General features: G+C 36.4%; 1 protein-coding gene across 1 annotated transcript; it reads right to left on the bottom strand.

Moving 5' to 3' along the window:
- Nucleotides 1-2,052: 2,052 nt before the first annotated feature.
- Nucleotides 2,053-13,747, bottom strand: LIPF (lipase F, gastric type). Its single transcript, XM_024253633.3, has 9 exons — nucleotides 13,464-13,747; nucleotides 13,180-13,297; nucleotides 12,108-12,306; nucleotides 10,917-11,026; nucleotides 8,903-9,039; nucleotides 7,141-7,287; nucleotides 5,211-5,282; nucleotides 4,587-4,658; nucleotides 2,053-2,422 (listed from the first exon to the last, which is right to left on the bottom strand). Exons 1-9 carry the CDS (start codon nucleotides 13,566-13,568, stop codon nucleotides 2,186-2,188), a joined length of 1,197 nt encoding a protein of 398 aa, XP_024109401.3. The 5' UTR covers nucleotides 13,569-13,747; the 3' UTR covers nucleotides 2,053-2,185.
- Between the last annotated feature and the right edge of the window lie 6,069 nt (nucleotides 13,748-19,816).

Raw genomic sequence — 19,816 nt, 5'->3', positions numbered from 1 at the left:
GGGGAGGCTGAGGCAGGAGAGTCGTTTGAACCCCAGAGGCAAAGATTACAGTGAGCTGAGATCATGCCACTGCACTCCAACCTGGGTGATAGAGCAAGACTCCGTCTCAGGAAAAAAAAAAAAAAAAAAGGGCAAGGGCAAATGGACCTATATATCTAAAGAAACATGAGACAACATCAAGTAATAAAAGATAAAGGCCTTATTTGAATTTCAATTTAAACAAACTATAAAACATTTTGACATTTATGAAATAATTGGAAATTTGAGCACTGGCTAGATATTTTTAAACTTTTAGATGTAATAACACTATTATTATGTTAAAACAGAGGCTTTATCTTTTAGCAATTCATCCTGAAATCCTCATGGATGAAATATGTGATGCTTGAGATTTGCTTCAAATTAAGATGAGAGAAGTGGCTAGAGATACAGATAAAACCAGATTATGAAACAAGGCTATGTATTGATAATAGTTGAAACTGAGTAATGCATACAAAGGGGATTATTAAACTGTTCTATCTAAAATTATATATGTTTAACAGTTTCTATTTTACAAAGGGAAAGGATAACTAGAGGAGAGGCAGTATTCAAAGTTGATTCCAGAGTCTCACTCCCTGGTTACTGGGAGAACTTCATTAACTTGACACTTATTTGGCTCAGAGACATGGGGATGATGAATTTGAGTTTGAAATGATTGAGTTTGACATGGCAGGAGGTTGCCCAAGGAGTGATTACAGCAGGCAGATAGAAATAAACTCTTGAAAATTAGCTGATAAATTGATAGTTCAAATTAACAAATGGGAGATAGCAAAGCTGCTGTAGGAGCAATAAGATAGTATTTAATTGTGTTCAAAATCCAAACCAAAACTGCCTGTAGCTGCTGAGTACCGACTAAAAGAAAGGCAGTTAGCTGGAATAGCATAGGAGACTGCAAGAATCTAATGATTGTTCTTTTCTCGAGGAAGTAGAGTTGATAAAACATCTGAGTCCTCAACTGCTTCCACCACCATGAATGTTTGTAACTAGTCACCGACATGTTCATGTCAGTTTAGTAAAGTCTAACAACAAAGTTCACTGAAATATTGAAATAAAGGCTCCCAAGTTATCTTCTTTTAGCAATTTCTTGCTTAAAACAAATTAAGTTTGGGGCTTACTAACAAAGGTTGACGGATGTGACAGTATAATAAACATTGTTAACAGGTTTTTGTGAATACTCACTATGTTTTATACACTATGCTGGGTACAAGATATTCCTTATCTCATTTATATTTTATACATCAAACCCTAACATAGCATAATAGGTGTGATCTGAATAACTTAATTGCATAAAATATGAGGTCACAAATTTGTGGGGTTAATAAAATTTCCAAGGTAAGGCTGTGTGTTTAGAAATTTTGAAAGTTTGGGTGAGTCTTTTTTTTTTGTTACTGATGGCAGTTGTACATCCTAATTGATATATCAATGGGGATGTTTCTGGATCCTGTGGTTTCCAGCACTGTGGCAGAGATTTCAAAAATAGTTTGGTTAGTTGGTGCCTATTTGGTGGTCAAGACCCAAAAACATGAGGGCAGAACAATAATAATAATAATAGAGCATACCCTTTTCATCCCAAATTCCTGAATCAGGGTTGACTTCATCTGTTGCTTCCCAAACTACACTTTCTCTCCACTCCCTGGGAAGTGAAAGTGAGTTGATTCAGTTTATATCCCAAGTAGCCTTTCCATGGGGTTAAATATGCAAAATAGCAAGTGATAGGCCCCACTACACAGATGGAAAAACTCAGCTTCATCAACAATAGAAAGCAATATACTCAGTATCAAGTGTACATAAGCAGAGTGAATATGAAGCCAACACTGTCCTTTAGTAACACTTATGACTCACAGCTCATATATAAGTGAATTCAGAAGAGAAACTGAATGGGAAAATGAGAAGTTTCACCTCCCCAGAAATATATTCTCTAGAATATAATCTATCTAGAAATATATTTCTAGATAAATTTCCAGGTGAAAAATCAAATTTCTTTAAATTAAAAAAATTCAAAATGACAAATGGAAGTTTGTTGATGCCAATATATTTCTAAAGTCAAAATTACAGAAAGAAGCACTGCATGTCAAACATTATGAAAATACTATGTATGAGAGAATAAAGTATTTTGGAAAAACAAATGGATAATTCTTTAAATCCAGGACTACTTTTTATCTTCTGATATCATAGAAACAATGTCATTGTAAACTTCTTGAGGGGCGTCCATTGCCCAGATAAAGTCCAAGTGATTGTAGAAAGGAATCTCCTTGTGGTAAATAAGATTGGGGAGTTTTGGAAGCAAAAGGCCAACGTCTTGGGGGTCAGCCAACAGGTCCTTGCCACCGTTCCACACTGCAATTGGTACATTCATGGCTGTCACATTGTAGTAGGGAGGTTGGGACTAGAAAACACAAGAGAAAGAACCAGCGTTTAGGTAACCACACTTTAAACCCAGTACTTACTATTCAAGTAGAGTGTATAACATTAACTGACAGTTTTATAAGTGAATTCTAGCAATGATTGCGCAGAGAAAACCACCTTTATCCATAGAGCAAAGTGAATGCAATATGTTTTAGATAAGTGCTTCTCAAATTCTAATGGGCCTGTGAATCACCTGAAGATCTTGTTGAAGTAAAGATTCTGATTCAGTAGATCTGGGGAAGAGCCTGAGATTCTGCATTCATAGGTGATGCTGATGCCATTGGCTCCAAACCATGCTCTGAGTAGCAAGGCTTTAGACAGTAAGTCTTACAAATTAAGAACATAGATTGCAACTCAAGCTAAGGGAAATGGATTTGATTAGATTCTAATTGTTAATAGGTTGTTTCTACCCAAACCCTCTAAAATATGATCTCAAAATGTCCTGAGTCATTTATTTTGGCTTTGTATTGACTTCCTAGTTATGGTCAGGGGATAGGTCAGTTGTTTCAGTTATGGAGCCGTCATTATTGAATACTTACCTGAGTATTTTACAAAATGTTGCTTCAAATTCTGAGAAAGGGTATTATCATCCCCATGTCCTATTTCTCAAAAATCACAATTCACACATAGATTTTTAAAGAGGTTTACAAAGCAGAAAAAGGAATAAGAGAATTATCTCGAATTTTCTTGCTGCCCAGAGAGAATTTTGTTAGATTTTTTTAGGTCATAGTTTCAAGAATAGTAATCCAATATACTAAAAATTTCTGTATTCTCACGTTTTGTGTAATAGCCAACTTGCCATAGCAAAATATTTTATGATATGTAATTTTCCCTAATATTTTCATGATTTCTATTATATTTCCTAAATATTAGAGAAATGGGAGTGTGTGGAGAATATTCATAATTATAAACCCAGTTTATTTTACTTACATCCTATTATTCAAAGAGTTTTCTAGATGCTGGCCCCGGCTCTTAAATTAGTGTCATTGCTTCAGTTAGTTAAAGACCAACCTGGTATATTATTGGTTTAGTTGGAAGAAGGGTGGACTTGGGGACTGGGTTTCTTGTTCCTCTAAGCTGAAGTCCTCTGATTATGAGTATTAGAGCCCAGTAGAAAGAGAGACTCAAAGCAAGCCTGTGTTTTGGAGATTTGAGAAAGTAATGGTGGAGGAAAAAATGTTTTCAACAAAAGCTTGATCTCATGCTATTCTGAAAACTTTAAAGATATCAAAAATGCAAAATCAAGGTTGGGGGGCACCTTCTCTACACGTAGGACATTTTTGTGAAAACATATAAATTCCTTCTAAATTTTGAGTCGTGGAAACAAATGAAAATTAGTAGGGTTGTTCAGCTGCTACTTGGATGGAAAAATTGGATGTGGTGAAAAGGAAGAAGAGAAGGTTACAAAATACTATAGGGTGCTTCCCTTGTTCAAAAATAGTCAGTGATAACCTGAGAGCTTACCCTGAGCTAAGAGCTTATAGATATTATAGCACTAAATCCTGTCAACAACTTCCTGAGCCTGGGTGGAGAGATGAAGAAATGACCGCCCAAACTCATATTGACTGCAGATAAGATAAACTCCAAAGTCTGGATTCTTAGTACGACAAGTGTGAGGATTGCTTAATATGTCTGCCTATGCCAAAGGCCTCTGCCTATTGTAAAATATTTCCAGCCTCGACCTGCAAGCGCAGCATCTTTTTCTTCTATTTGGGAATATATCCCAGTGAAATCACTCCTCTGGCTGTCAACAAAGGAAAGGGTATCGTTTAAGAAGACCAGAAATTCCATGAACAGTTAGAATTATTAGCTTATTATATCAGGTATTAGTACTTCAGAAAGGAGAGGACAGTGTGCTGGGGATCTGGGATATGGGACAGATCTGTGTAATGGCAATGGGTAGTGGTAAGTCCTGGGAAGTCTCTCACACATAGGGGTGTAGTACTTCGAGGGCAGCTTTGTAAACCTCTTTAAATGAGCGTAGCCGCCACAGCACGAATGCATAGTCATGTGGGAGAATGAGAGACAGCACATCAACATTCCTTTGGAAAATAGATGCGCAGTTAACATAATTTCTTCTTTAACATTTAAATAGTTGGTATTGTTGTTCAAAATGTGAATAATTCCAACTTTAAGAAGGTTACCTGATTATAGTGCATCTTATTCTGAACTGGGCTTCCCCAGTCATAAGCTTGGAATTTCCCAGACTTAACAGCCTAACATAGAGAAATGAAAAAGCAAACAAATAAAAATTATTATATTGTGAAAAATAAAATTCAAACATTTCCAGGCAGTTTATTTTCAATTTAAACAATTATTAAGAAACATTTTTCTCATTCCAAAAGATTATTAATAATCTAGGACAAGGTATTTATGTAAGTTTAAATGCAGCTTTGCTCAAAATAATTTTTCTTGCATGCCAAGTCATAAAAAGCATTTGCTGGGGGGAGGGACAGCATTAGGAGATATACCTAATGCTAAATGACGAGTTAGTGGGTGCAGCACACCAACATGGCACATGTATACATATGTAACAAATCTGCACATTGTGCACATGTACCCTAAAACTTAAAGTATAATAATAATAAAATATAAAAGAAAGCATTTTCTTCTTTGAAATAAATTCATAGTTATTTTTGTATGGTAGTCAGTGCCAGAAAAATTACCTTCCAGGTGTGCTCAGCAGGATATTTTAAGAATGTGTTTAGGTAAAGTGAAAAAGGTTGAGACCCACAAAATAAATTTTAACAGCATTTGGAAAAGGATACCTGGGTCCAATGGAACATGTTTTGAACAGAAGTTCCTGCTGGATTATGTGATAGATACACATCCAAGCGACTCTAGAAATCAACAGACACACATATTATATACATACTAAGACGCATACTCAGTTTCTTAAAAACAGTAAAGATTTATGTTTTCTGATTCAGGTCAAGTGTTTAAAGGTAGCATTTACTGGAAGGATATGAACAACACATTTGTATGTCACTTCAGAATTTGCAAAGTGCAATTGCATGTGTTAACCCATTTAATTTGTAGCTGCCTAATGAGGAGAACTTTTTAGTTCCATTTTATCAAAATGAAAATTGGGGCACAAAGAAGTTTAGAGAAATGTACAAGATCCATGCAGAATGGAGCCAGAAACTTTAATTTGGGTCTCTGAGTCTAAATTCTCAGCTTTTATGCTTCTCTACCCAGTGCTAGAGTGCTGTAGGTTAAATATTCACACACAGGCCTCTTGCTTTGCAGAACCCCAAGCAACAAACTGAAGTTTCTTTCTCCAGTTGCAGACGGCCACTTCATAGTGACTCTTAATGCCATTAATATAGCGGACTGTGGCCAGAGTGAAACAAATTGGCCATCTTCATTGGAGACTGAAGATGGTCTTCTGCAAATTATTATGCAGAGGATGAAATCTCTAATTTCCTTTGTTTCCTTTGTCTTATTTTACTATTATTTTTCTTATAAGACTCTCACTAATGGAATACAGTAATTTGTTCTGCCTTTTGTTCGTGTGATGAGGACAGGCTACTTACTCTCTGTTAAACTCCACATATGGAATGACAAGTAACCACAACACTTCATAGAATTATACCTTCTTATCAATAGATGTAATTTTCTTAGGTGTTCAAGGGTATATAACTAAAGTGACAATTTGGAGTGGAGATAGTTGTCTATGAACAGTAGTAGAAAACCTTATATGCTATTACTATGTGCTATATGCTTTGTACAATGTTCTATATGCTTTAAACATACTAGCTCATTTGATCTTCACAATAACTCATTTTGTGGATGAGGAAATCAAGACAGAGACGTTTAAGTCAGTTCCAAATGTAGGGTTTGAATTTAAACTGATCTAAATCCATACTCTTAACTACGAATAGTGTATTTTGTCCGTATGTTTTGAAACTCCAACTCAATACAAAGTGAATGAAAAGGTAGATAAAGAATATGGGCAAAGTCAGCTGGGCGTGGTGGCTCACGCCTGTAATCCCAGCACTTTGGGAAGCTGAGGCGTGTGGATCATGAGGTCAGGAGATCGAGACCATCCTGGCTAACGTGATGAAACCCTGTCTGTACTAAAAATACAAAAAATTAGCCAGGCGTGGTGGCAGGTGCCTGTAGTTCCAGCTACTCGGGAGGCTGAGGCAGGAGAATGGCGTGAACCCAAGAGGCGGAGCTTGCTATGAGCCGAGATCGCGCCACTGCACTCCAGCCTGGGTGACAGAGCGAGACTCTATCTCAAAAAAAGAATATGGGCAAAGTCTTACATAAATAGTTGCTCAGAAATATAGTCTGTAAGATTTATCAAAATGACTGTCAGCATTAGAAATATTTATTGAAAACATTTATTCAACATCTAGACATTTTTCTCACAAAGGAGCCTGCTAAAATACATGGTTCAGTCCTTTCTCTTACAGAATTTAAATGTAACACCTAGTATTTAGTTGGTCATAAGTGAGTAGTGAATTGTTTTTTTTCTTCATGTTGTTTATTTGGTTTAGGGGCAATTGGGGTGATGGAAGGATGCTGGAAGTGATGAAATTGGGAGCAATGATTTGTGATTTCTCTCATGTTTATCAGGATATCGCAGTTCTGAACCTACTCCTAGTTCTCATAAAGTAACACTTCTAAGTGGCAATGAAACAAGTAATCAAAGATGTTGCTCAAAATATAGAAATTGAAATGCATACTAACCGTGTTAAAGTTCTTACTGTCAAATCCACAAATTATAAATAAGGCATTGCTGCAAAGGAGATTCAGTGTCTCACGGGAGCACACTTCAGTAGCAAGAAATTGATCAAAGAAGTTGTGTGGGTAGAATATTTTGTCACCAAATATAATCTGAAAAATAAAGGCACTATTAGAGGGTTGTAGCAATCAAGCTGCAGAAAAGACTCACTAATTTATCTAATCTACTTATACATGTGTGATTAGGATGATGATATATTCTTATATTTACATGTTGTTTTAGGAATTTCCAATACTTTCATTTAGTTAATTCGCTAATAAAGTTGTGAAATGGGCAGCACAGATATCAATACTGGGTATCTATTGTGGCACTGAGAACTGTACTGGCTGCTGAGAGGAAGTATAAGACACAAAGAGTTACAATCTAGTTGGGGTGATAGGAGTTGTGGGATAAAATCTTAAAAACACATGGCAGACTGTCATAATGAAGTGCCAAGATGTGAGATTTCAGCAATAAATTGTGAAAAGTTTGGGAGGAGAAATGGTGACTTGGCCATATTTTCAGCAAAGCCTTTACAGAGGCAATGAGGCTCAGTATAAGAATTGAAAGAGTTTGCCCCAACTCTCTTTGAGGAAGGCAGATATTTTGTCATCTCTATTTTATACATGAGGAAACATGAGGTTAACATGAGTTAGGGTCTTGGGCTAATTAGAGCTCGATTATACCTAGAATCCTTACCCAAGCCTCTAACTTGAGGTCTATTGCTTTTCTAAATTTTAATCTACGTCTGCATTGCCTATCAGAAAATCTGAGTATGAGTAGGAAATAAGTTCTCAATCAATGTAGCCAATAAATATTTCTGGGTCATCACAAAATTTTAGATTTTAATAAAAGTTTTCTAAATGTAGTTTGCCTATAGGTAAGTTCTCTTAGGCTTTAGACATACATATTAATACAGAATGAAAAGAGATGAGTAGTACAAAACCATAGAAGGAAATGGAATCCTTATATTTTATAGCCTGAGGCTAAACTGTTCTCCTAAAGGAAAGAGTGTGTGTGTGTGTGTGTGTGTGTGTGTGTGTGTGTGTGTGTGTGTGTTGGTTTTACTGGGTGAGAGAATTAGGGTATTAAGCATTGTCAAACAAAATGATTAATTCCATAACATGTGTGCCTACTGCATAAGGCACTTAATATTCATAATTTATTGAAATCAACACCACTGACTTATGAGATCCCCCATTTAAAGATGAAGGAGCTCTTAGGAAAGCCAAAAGGGAAAGCCATGAGAGATCTCAAGGTGTTTGCCTCACTCAATCACTGATTTATTTCCCCCTTTTCTCCTTTTCCCTTCCCTTCCTTTCCCTCCTCTTTCCAGTCTCTCTGGCCCAAGTGGGTTAGTCTTCTCATTTGACTATTTTGTTTTGTTTTTATTTCATCTTCCCTCCTCCTGGAGTGGAATCACAGCCTTGACACAACTGTGTAGAGTGCTTAATAAACAAACCATCTGTGAAAAAGCAAAACTACTCCCAGGCATTGCTGACCCACATGAAGCTAATCAAGAACAAAGAAAGAAAGGGGGATCTCGCAGGCTGTAAGGAGATTCAAACATGGTCAGTGCTATCGAAGAAATAATACAGATGCGAACAGTTCCATTTTTGGATATAAAAATGATTATTCTCTTTTTATAACTCTGTTCTCTTTCTGTAACTTTAAAATCCATGGGCAATCGAGTGTCTTAGATTCACTTAATTAAAGAGAATTGCATACCTTGAAGAGGGATTGAGGAACAAATCTAAGTTTGTTTATAAGGCTTTTTGTATACTTCACAGTGGCAACAGGAGCTAGAGCATAGAAGGTTTTGATTCTTTTAGCCAGGCTGGGATTGGTGGAAAAGGCAATAAAACCTGAAAAACAACAAGGAACTGGTGAAAAAGGTGTGTGTGTGTGTTGTTGTTGTTGTTGTTTTGTTTGTTTTTATAAGGGTGACATTATTTTGGACTTACTAAGGATGGTGTTTGAGACAGCCTGAGAAATTGGCATCTCTGCTGGCTCAGAGTGATTAGATTTTGGTATATTTATTTTATTTTGATAGATTTTTCTATGGGGACATGAGGCTGGAACATTTTAAAAGTTATCATAAACCCTTATCTGACCTTAGAAAATAGACCAAATTTAGGATACTCATATGGTTACAAAAAATTTTTTTATGAATTTCTTTATGAATTTATATTTTTTATGAATTTAAATGTATCTCATTACAATGAGATAATTAACACTTAATATGAGTAGAGTATATAAGTGGAAAGGTTAAGAGTAGAAATTTAAATATGACCAAACTCAATTTGAATCCTGGCTCTGTGATTTATTAGCTTTGTGACCTTGGACAAGCCACCTAATCTCTAAGAACCACTGTTTCCCTATCTGAAATACAAGGATAGTGGTGAGTGCTTCATTAGGTTTTTAGGAACTAAAGGAAGTAAATCATGTAAAGAAAGAATTTATCATGATTCTTGGCACATAGTAAATGCTTGATAAATGAGGACCCAAGAGAATTTAAATATCTATACATAGTAAATATATTCAGTAATTAATTTTGTAAGCAGTAGTATACTAGCAGATGAGGATGTGATCAAGCAGTTATCAAGTTCAACTCTGCAGTGTAGCTACACAGACAAGGCCCTCCCACTGTCAATAATGACATATTGATGAGACTCAAGAATGGCCTAAAAAAAACCCTTTCAGATCTAGACAACTATATAATATGTAGTCTGATTCTATTTGTGGAAGAATGGTTTTTCCAAGAACACCCTTCATCCAGGTCACCACCATCTCCCACATGGGTACTATAAGAGTCCTCTAATTGGTTCTCTGCTCCTGCCCCTTTGCCCCTGGCAACAAAAGGGATCCTGTTATGAATCATGTAACTCTTCGATTCAAAATTATTCTGCAGTTTTCTTTTTTTCTCAGAGTGAAAGCTAAAATCCCTACAACAGCCAAAGAGCCCTGAACAGTCTTTCCTCCCCAACATTTGTGATCTCATCTCACTCTCTCTGTCTCTTTCTCAATTTGATTCATCCACACAAGGCGTAGCCTCACTGCTGTTCCTTGAACAAACTAGGTGTGCTCCAGGTTCAGATTCTTCTCACTTGCTATTTTCTGTTCCTGGAACATCTGATGCCTACTAGGTAGGCACATGACTCACTCTCTGACCTTCATCATGACTTTACCCAAAGAGTGCTTGTGTTACCGATCTACAATTTCTGTGAACCCCTCTGGTGCTCTCTAATGTAATTCCCTGGGTTATTTTCTCTCCATAGCTTTACCATTATCTAAAATATATTACATTTTACTTTTTAACCTTTTTTATTTTCTCTGCCTCCTATCTCTAGAGTATAAATGGTACAAAGGCAGAAGTTTTCATCTATTTTATTTATTTCTGTATTCTTTTGATACATCATAGGAGCCTGCCCCATAAATATGGTCAAATGAATAGAATAAACTTAGGTCAGTGGCTGTATGGTATAATGCTTCAGAGTATGGGCTTGGGAGTCAGACTGCCTGAGCTACCCTATTGGTAATAATCCATGTAACCTTGCACGGACTGTATCCCCTTGTTTTGTTTTCCCATATAATAGGAATTATAATTGTCCCTATGTCATTGTGTTGTTGGAGGCGTTAAACGAATGGAAAGCAATTAGTGTGGTTGCTAACATGCCTACCATAACCACTGAGAAAGTGTTTATGAGAAGTAAACCACTTGGCCTTGACTGCCATTACTTACCAATGGTGGTGCCCTGGGAATGGCCAACATAGTGTAGCTGCTTCTGTCCAGTTTTCTTTCCAATGAAGTCGATTGTGGCTGGAAGGTCATATTTAGCCATTTCATCAAAGCTGAAAGGAAAAAGACAAAATGAAAGTGAATACATTTCCTTGCTATTGTTTCTAAAATTCAAGCATATATAGCTAATGGTCCCTTTGGGATACAGAAAACTGGATTCTCTAAACATTGATGCTTATAGACCATCAGTGGATGTCAGGTGCCCTTTGGGGCAGCTTCTTATAAACAACTGACATCATTTCTGAAGTGCAGCATTGCAGCCACAATTGAATCCAAACAATATAGTATCTGTAGGTGGGAATTATTTCTATCCCTGAAATGAAATGTCAGATTTAATAATAATGTGTATGCTGTGTTCCATGTCATTTAATATAAATCCTATCTTTCTCTATTTTATTTTTCACAAATCAGCAAACATGATATTTTGAAAATGAAAACTGTATTATGCCACTCCCCTTTTTAAAACTTTTCAGTGCACTCAGAATGAGGCCCAAGGCTCTCACTATCACCACTACTGCCCCATCAGCACCTCAGTCTTCTCTCATGTCATTTTCCCTTTTCCCGCTACACCTGGGACACACAGGTTTCCTTTCAGCTCCTAGAACTCTTGTAACACTTTCATGCCTTAGGATCAGCAGCCAGGTTTTCTTCTGTTCTCTACCTCCATCAGTAATTTCCAGGAATAAGGCACAAGAAGACCAGTGAGAGAAGCCCATGATAATCTCTCCATGATATCTGAATTTCACTCTCCCCACCCCTCCTATTGATGATGATTCAGATTGCTGTTCTCCTACCCTCAAATGGGTTTTTACTTCTCTCTTGAATCCATATGGACATTCCTTTGGAATTTTCCAGGGGCTGTGAATTTCCTTGCTTCAGCCATATTGTTCATTCCATTTGGAAAATCACATTCAGGGATTCCCTAATGGAGACTCCTGAGATCACAGAAAGTTTGAAGGAAAAGCTACCCTAGGAATGAGGTACATGGAAGAATCCAAGAATGGATTAGAATGAAAATGACTTGTTTATCCTCCTACTTGGAGTGTAATTTGTTAAAATGGGACTGGATTAGAAGGGGCAAATGCCTATGCTTTTAAAGCCCAGTGTTTATTTTTAATTGTCCCTTTTGTTTACCTGAAAGCCCAGAATTCAACTGAATCTGGTGAATAGTACAAGTTTCTTCTGGCCCAGGTGTTTCCTCTGCTGTTGCCCAGCCACACATCATAACCAGCGTCTGCCAGAATGAAGGCAAGGCTGTTGTTCGGCAGGTTGGAAATCCAGTTTGTGGCTGATGCAAGCAAACCATGCTGCAAAAACACAACAGGTCTCTGGCCTAAGGAAGAAAATGTTTATAAACTTTATAAATGTATTCCTTATTCTAGGATAAATGTGAGTCTAGAAACATTCTTCCATATGACTAGCACTAAATACATTTGCCTGATTGAGTTGATTATTTTTGAATATCTTATCTTAATTGTGGTGATGATTTCTCAGGGAGTTGATTTCTCAGATGCCAAAACTTATGAAACTGCACACCTTAAATATGAGCAGCTTATTATATGCCAGTTACATCTCAATAAAACTGTTGAAAAAATTATATTCTCAGGTAATTCAGCACAATGTTAAATTTGGTAAACTTTGAGTGGTAAAATTCCAAGTAATCTTTTTTTTTTTCTTTTTGTACTTCACAACATTTCTACAATGAGTAAAAGGTAAACTTTTAATAGTACTAGTGAAAATTAGCCTGTATGTGTTTAGGAAATGAGCCTTGAATTGGCTCCCCATCTTCCCCTCTGCAACACACACCCTGGCTAACTCTTCCTGATCCTCTAGATCTTCATCCAGTTATTGTTTCTGAGAGTGAGCTTTCCTTGACTCCCTTAGCTGAGTTAGGTGATTTTATTAAAACCTTCAGTTTAATATCCTATGTACAGTTGTAGCTTGAGCTTATCACATATTATTATAATCACTCATTTACTTATCTATTTCATTGGCTTGATGATGATCTCCTTGAAGACTGAAAATATAGCTTATTTTTGCATTTCCAGAATGAGCAAGACATTACATTTTTAGCAAGAAATAAAAGGAGGAAAAAGGGAAGAGCAAAAGAAGGAAAAGTTGGAGGAAGAAAGGAGAGAGGGAAGGAGGAAGAAAGAAGGAAAGGAAAAAAGAGAGAAAGGAAGGAAGAAAAGAAGCTTATATATACCTGTATTCCCTGAATTTTTCTTCCCATAAGGAATTCTGTTGACTTCAAGGATATAACCGTCTTCAGTCACAACTTCGTATTCTTCATTTGGATATCCCCAATAAGTAATCATCTGACTCTGAGGAAGCAAACCCAAAAGTTTAAATTTTAGTTGATTTTTAGATACATCTAATAAATGAATATTACTGTTTATTTTTAATTGGTCATATAAAATCTTTAACTCATTATGATTTTAAATAATAGCATCTTTTAGTTTTATAGAGTTTTTCCCCAGAGTAACTTACAATGTTCATAGTCACTTCAGGGCTTCCAGGATGTAATTTTCCAAAGAAACCATGTGTAGTCCCCAGTACAGATATCAAATTTGCCATTGTTAAAAGCAGCCACATTTTGGACCTGCCTGAAAAAAAAGAATAACCCGTGCCATGGTTAACCCATTATACTTTCATAATGCTTATATTTTATGTCAATTTTACCTTTGTGCCAAGTAGAGGAATGCTTGGGTTTGATTATATTCTGTTGGGCAATAAACTGAGACATGTGGATGTCAGCACAGGTAACTTAAAGCTTAACATGTTTTAATGCTCAACATGTTTAAGCTTTTAATGCTTAACATGTTTTCACTGTTTGATTCCTTTTGTTTAAAAACATTTCCCACTTGGTTTCAAGCCATACTGAATTAATCTTAATTGGCAAAAAAAAAAAGCCTCTAATTGGCATAACAATGTGTCCTTATTATGCTTTGTGTTTAAGACTTTTGCCTGCTTATTTTGAGAGCCCAGATTTGGGTGAGGGATGTGTGGGCCTTTGACTTCTCTATATCCAATCTCTATATAATGTGTGTTCAAAGTCATCATGGTGATTTTAAATGTTGTTTATAATAGTCATTCCATAAACATTTACTGATTTGAGGTTATTATGTGATTTTCCCGCCTCTGCTTCCAGGGTAGCTGGGACTACAGGTGTTCATCTGGCTATTTTTTTTTTCTTTCTTTTAGAGATAGGGTGTTTCTACATTACTCAGACTGGTCTCGAACTCCTGGCCTCAAGGTATCTTTCTGCCTGGGCTTCCCAAAGCACTGGGATTATAGACATAAGCCACCACACCTAGCCTTATAGACAATATTTGATATTAGACCTGCAACACCTGAACTTCCTTCTATGTTGTAGTCACCGATTATAAGTTTGAGAATCTTCAGATATTAAGCTGGTGAAAAAGCTTCAATAGAGAAGTGATATTGTCCTCAAATATTTGAAGGGAAGCCATGTAGAGGGCAGTTTTAAATCACTTCATTTTAGTGTGTCAGAAATAAATTATTCAATAAATATTTATTGAGAAACTGTATGTTAGGAGCAATACTTGGAGGTCACATGTAGAAATATTTGACTTGAATACAGTGAAGAATTTGTAATATTTGGATCTTTGGATTCAAGTGGAATTCTTTGAAAAGTGGTGACTTCCCAGTTGCTGATAATATTTCAATAAAACCCATTTATAGTAATTCATGCAGAGCACATAGCATAGTTCCTGATTTACAATAAAACCAGACCAGAACTCTCAAGGCCTAAATCTGACCCTCTGGTCTAATAGTTTGCCCACTGGTTTAGTATAGGATTTGATTTAAGGGTATCTCTTAAAAATCAGTTTTTGGCCGAGTGCGGTAGCTCATGCCTGCAAACCCAGCACTTTGGGAGGCCGAGGTGGGCGGATCAGGAGGTCAGGAGATCGAGGCCATCCTGGCTAACACGGTGAAACCACGTCTCTACTAAAAATACAAAAAAATTAGCCGAGTGTGGCGGCGTGCCTGTAATCCCAGCTACTCGGGGGGCTGAGGTGGAAGAGTCCTTGAACCCAGGAGGCGGAGGTTGCAGTGAGCAGAGATCGCACCACTGCACTCCAGCCCAGGAGACAATGTGAGACTCCATCTCAAAAAAAAAAAAAAAAAAAAAAAAAAATCAGTTTTTAACTAAGCCTTGTTTTTACCATGATATTTTAGGAAGAGATAAACTAATATATAAAGACTAATCAGTAGTGTTGTAACATTCAAACCAGAGGCTTTCATCAAACATTTCAGGAACCCACATGGCCTCCATTAAGTGATTTGCCATTGTAAAGTGAGGACACTTAACCTAGTGTTTGCTTTGGAGAACATCTCAATGGGCTCAAAGATGTTCAAGGGCAGAATAAATTTCTCAAAATGCTTGTTGCCAAGTCCTAGGAAAATACCAGTAATTAACACATACAGAGGGCTCACTGTGTGCTGTACTGTGTGTTCAACATGGTATATGTGAAATGAACTATCTTTGCTAAGACAGTGTTCTCTTCTATAAAATAGGGCCTGTAATAGTACATTTCTCCATGTTAGGGGAATTCATTATGATAACAAAAGTAAAGTTCTTAACATGCTGGGCATCTCATAAACGTTAGTTAAATATAGTTATTATTACTATTATCTCATTTAATTCTCATAGCAACTCTATGAAGTAGGTAGCATTATATTATCCATTTTACAAATAAGCAAGGTAAGGCTAAAAGAGGACTTGCCCAACCAAATATATAGAAAGTAGTGGAGCCCATATTTGAAACTAGTCTATTTCCAAAGGCTATGTCCTTCCCCACTGTAATACTTCTTCAGTATGACCCTGGGCCAGCTTTTATATGGACATCCCCAGGGAGATTTATATAATTTGGTCTAGACTTCTGTTTTGAAAGGTTTATAATTTAAATAAATGATGTAGTAGTCTGTAAAGTTTCACAATAGTATTAATAATGATCAATTCAACAGCAGTTGATTTGGCTGATATTAAATATTCAACGTAGCATAGTAATACAGCCAATTATATGACGCTAGATGACTGATCTATTCCTTCTCAAAAAGAAGAATCACAGAGACTAGACTTTCACATTAGGAACTTAATAAACAAATTTGTAATTCAATAATTAAGAAATTATGAGACTTTCACATTAGGCACTAATTGCAATAATAAACAAATTTGTCATTCCATAATTAAGAATCTCATGTCCATACAAAAAAAAAGAAAAAAAAATCAAATCCTAGAAGAATAAGCCATAATTTAAACAGATACCTTTATACAGGTGAATATGTAACAAATATCTAAGCCTTTAAAAATGCATCACTTGGGATAAAGAAAAAATCTAATAATTCAAATAACAATTTTGTTTAGCAGAAGTTCTACTTACAGTCTCCTCGGAAATAGTTAGGATTCTGTTTCTCTGGCTGGTTAGTATTTTGGTCAATGTTGTATTGACTTCTTATATACAAAATCTTCAACAATGGTCAGATTCCTCATCCACTGATTACATTACCAAAAAGACTTACTATCTGGGCATCGTCTAATGTTAACAGGAAAAAACTAAAAATTAAATATTGCATTCATTTTCACATAATACTGAGTGCTCACCTTTAACTTTTAACAAAGACAAATATTGGCCAAAGTAGTTCTGAGGATTAAAATGATTTAGGAACCATTAAAAATAATCCTTGATAGCCTAAACATATAAACGTTTTTGAGCCAAAGGTATAATGCAAATGATTATATAGTTTGGCTCAGATAGAGAGGCATAAAATGACAAAAGGCCACATGTTATTCTTTAAAAATGCAGCGCATAAGCTATTTTGACTAGATGGTTAGATAAGGGAATGTGTTCAGCAAAGATTAATATTTTATTATGGTCTTTGACCAGGGTCTCAAATCCTACAGATAATGGTCTAGCTATTATACAAAACCCAGCCCTTGACTTTTAAGAACATATGTTTGGTGTCTTTTTCCTTCTAAGAAATCTAGGCTTAATACCTGGACGATGAAACAATCTTTACAACAAATCTCAGGGACACAGGTAACAAACCTGCACTTGTACCTCTAAACTTAAAATGAAAGTTAAAAAAAAAGCAAACAAAAAAATCTATGGGTTATAGTTTGAACAATATGAATGTGTTTATTAAAAGTATATATTAAATTATGTTTTAAAATACAGTTGATCCTTTACAACCATCATGAGCATCTGTTGCTCGTGGGATACATGTGCAGAATGTGCAGGTTTGCTACATAGTGTACATGCACCATGGTGGTTTGCTGCACCCATCCACCCATCATCTACATTAGGTATTTCTCCTAATGCTATCCCTCCCATTGTCCCCTAGCCCCTGGCAGGCCCTGGTGTGTGATGTTCCCTTCCCTGTGTCCACGTGTTCTCATTGTTCAACTCCCACTTATGAATGAGAACATGCGGTGTTTAGTTTTCTCTTCCTATGTTAGTTTGCTGAGAATGATGGTTTCCAGCTTCATCCATGTCCCTGAGAAGGACATGAACTCATCCTTTTTTATGGCTGCATGGTATTCCATGGTGTATATGTGCCACATTTTCTTTATCCAGTCTATCATTGATGGGCATTTGGGTTGGTTCCAAGTCTTTGCTATTGTGAATAGTGCTGCAATAAAAATATGTGTGCATGTGTTCCTTACAGTGGAATGATTTATAATCCTTGGGGTATATACCCAGTAATGGGATTGCTGGGTCAAATGGTATTTCTGGTTCTAGATCCTTGCGGAATTGCCACACTGTCTTCCACAATGGTTGAACTAATTTACACTCCCACCAACAGTGAAAAAGCGTTCCTATTTCTCCACATCCTCTCCAGCATCTGTTATTTCCTGACTTTTTAATGATCACCATTCTAACTGGAGTGGGATGGTATCTCATTGTGGTTTTGATTTGCATTTCTCTAATGACCAGTGATGATGAGCTTTTTTTTCATATGTTTGAAAAAATATGGCAGCATAACTGTCTTCTTTTGAGAAGTGTCTGTTCATATCCTTCCACCACTTTTTAATGGGGTTTTTTTTTCTTGTAAATTTGTTTAAGTTCCTTGTAGATTCTGGATATTAGCCCTTCATCAGATGGATAGATTGTAAAAATTTTCTCCCATTCTTTAGGTTGCCTATTCACTCTGATGATAGTTTATTTTGCTGTGTAGAAGCTCTTTAGTTTAATTAGATCCCATTCGTCAATTTTGGCTTTTGCTGCCATTGCTTTTTGTGTTTTAAACATGAAGGCTTTGCCCATGCCTATGTCCTGAATGGTATTGCCTAGGTTTTCTTCTAGGGTTTTTATGGTTTTAGGTCTTATTTTAAGTCTTCAATCCATCTTGATTTAATTTTTTTATAAGGTGTAAGGAAGGGGTCTGGTTTCAGTTTTCTGCATATGGCTAGCCAGTTTTCCCAACACCATTAATTAAATAGTTCTCTAGTTCTTCTCTAGTACTTTCCCCATTGCTTGTTTTCGTTGGGTTAGTCAAAGATCAGATGGTCGTAGATATGTGTGGTTATTTCTGAGGCCTCTGTTCTGTTCCATTGGTCTATATATCTGTTTTGGTACTAGTAACATGCTCTTTCGGTTACTGGAGCCTTGTATAGTTTGAAGTCAGATAGCGTGATGCCTCCAGCCTTGTTCTTTTTGCTTGTCTTGGCTATACAGGCTCTTTTTTTGGTTCCATATCAAATTTAAAGTATTTTTTTTCTAATTCTGTGAATAAAGTCAATGGTAGCTTGATGGGAATAGCATTGAATCTATATATTACTTTGGGCAGTATGGCCATTTTCACGATATTGATTCTTCCTATCCATAAGCATGGAATGTTTTTCTATTTGTTTGTGTCCTGTCTTATTTCCTTGAGCAGTGGTTTGTAGTTCTTGAAGAGGTCTTTCACATCACTTGTATCACTTGTAAGTTGTATTCCTAGGTATTTTATTCTCTTGGTAGCAATTGTGAATGGGAGCTCACTCATGATTTGGCTCTCTGTTTTTCTATTACTGGTGTAGAGAAATGTTTGTGATTTTTGCACATTGATTTTTCTATCCTGAGACTTTGCTGAAGTTGCTTAACACCTTAAAGAGTTTTTGGGCTGAGACGATGGGTTTTCTGAAGATACAATCATGCCATCTGCAAAAAGAGACAATTAGACTCCCTCTGTTGCTATTTGAATACCCTTTATTTTTTTCTCTTGCCTGATTGCCCTGGCCAGAACTTCCAGTACTATGTTGAATAGGAGTGGTGAGAGAGGACATTCTTGAGTTGTGCCGGTTTTCAAAGGGAATGCTTCCAGTTTTTGCCCATTCAGTATGATACTGGCTGTAGGTTTGTCATAAACAGCTCTTATTATTTTGAGATATGTCCCATCAATACCTAGTTTATTGAGTGTTTTTAGCATGAAGGGGTATTGAATTTTATTGAAGGCCTTTTCTGCATCTATTGAGATAATCATGTGGTTTTTGTTATTGGTTCTGTTTATGTGATGGATTACTTTTACTGATTTGTGTACGTTGAACCAGCCTCGCATCAAATGGATGAAGCTGACTTAATCATGGTGGATAAGCTTTTTGATGTGCTGCTGGATTCAGTTTGCCAGTATTTTATTGAGGATTTTTGCATCGATGTTCATCAGGGATATTGGCCTGAAATTTTATTTTTTTGTTTTGCCTCTGCCAGGCTTTGGTATCTGGATGATGCTGGCCTCATAAAATGAGTTAGGGAGGAGTCCCTCTTTTTCTGTGGTTTGGAATCATTTCAGAAGGAATGGTACCAACTCCTCTTTGTGCCTCTGGTAGAATTCGGCTG

Source organism: Pongo abelii, chromosome 8, assembly GCF_028885655.2.
Source record: "Pongo abelii isolate AG06213 chromosome 8, NHGRI_mPonAbe1-v2.0_pri, whole genome shotgun sequence".
In the NCBI taxonomy this organism is placed as follows: domain Eukaryota; kingdom Metazoa; phylum Chordata; class Mammalia; order Primates; family Hominidae; genus Pongo; species Pongo abelii.
This window is presented reverse-complemented; position numbering and strand designations above follow the sequence as displayed.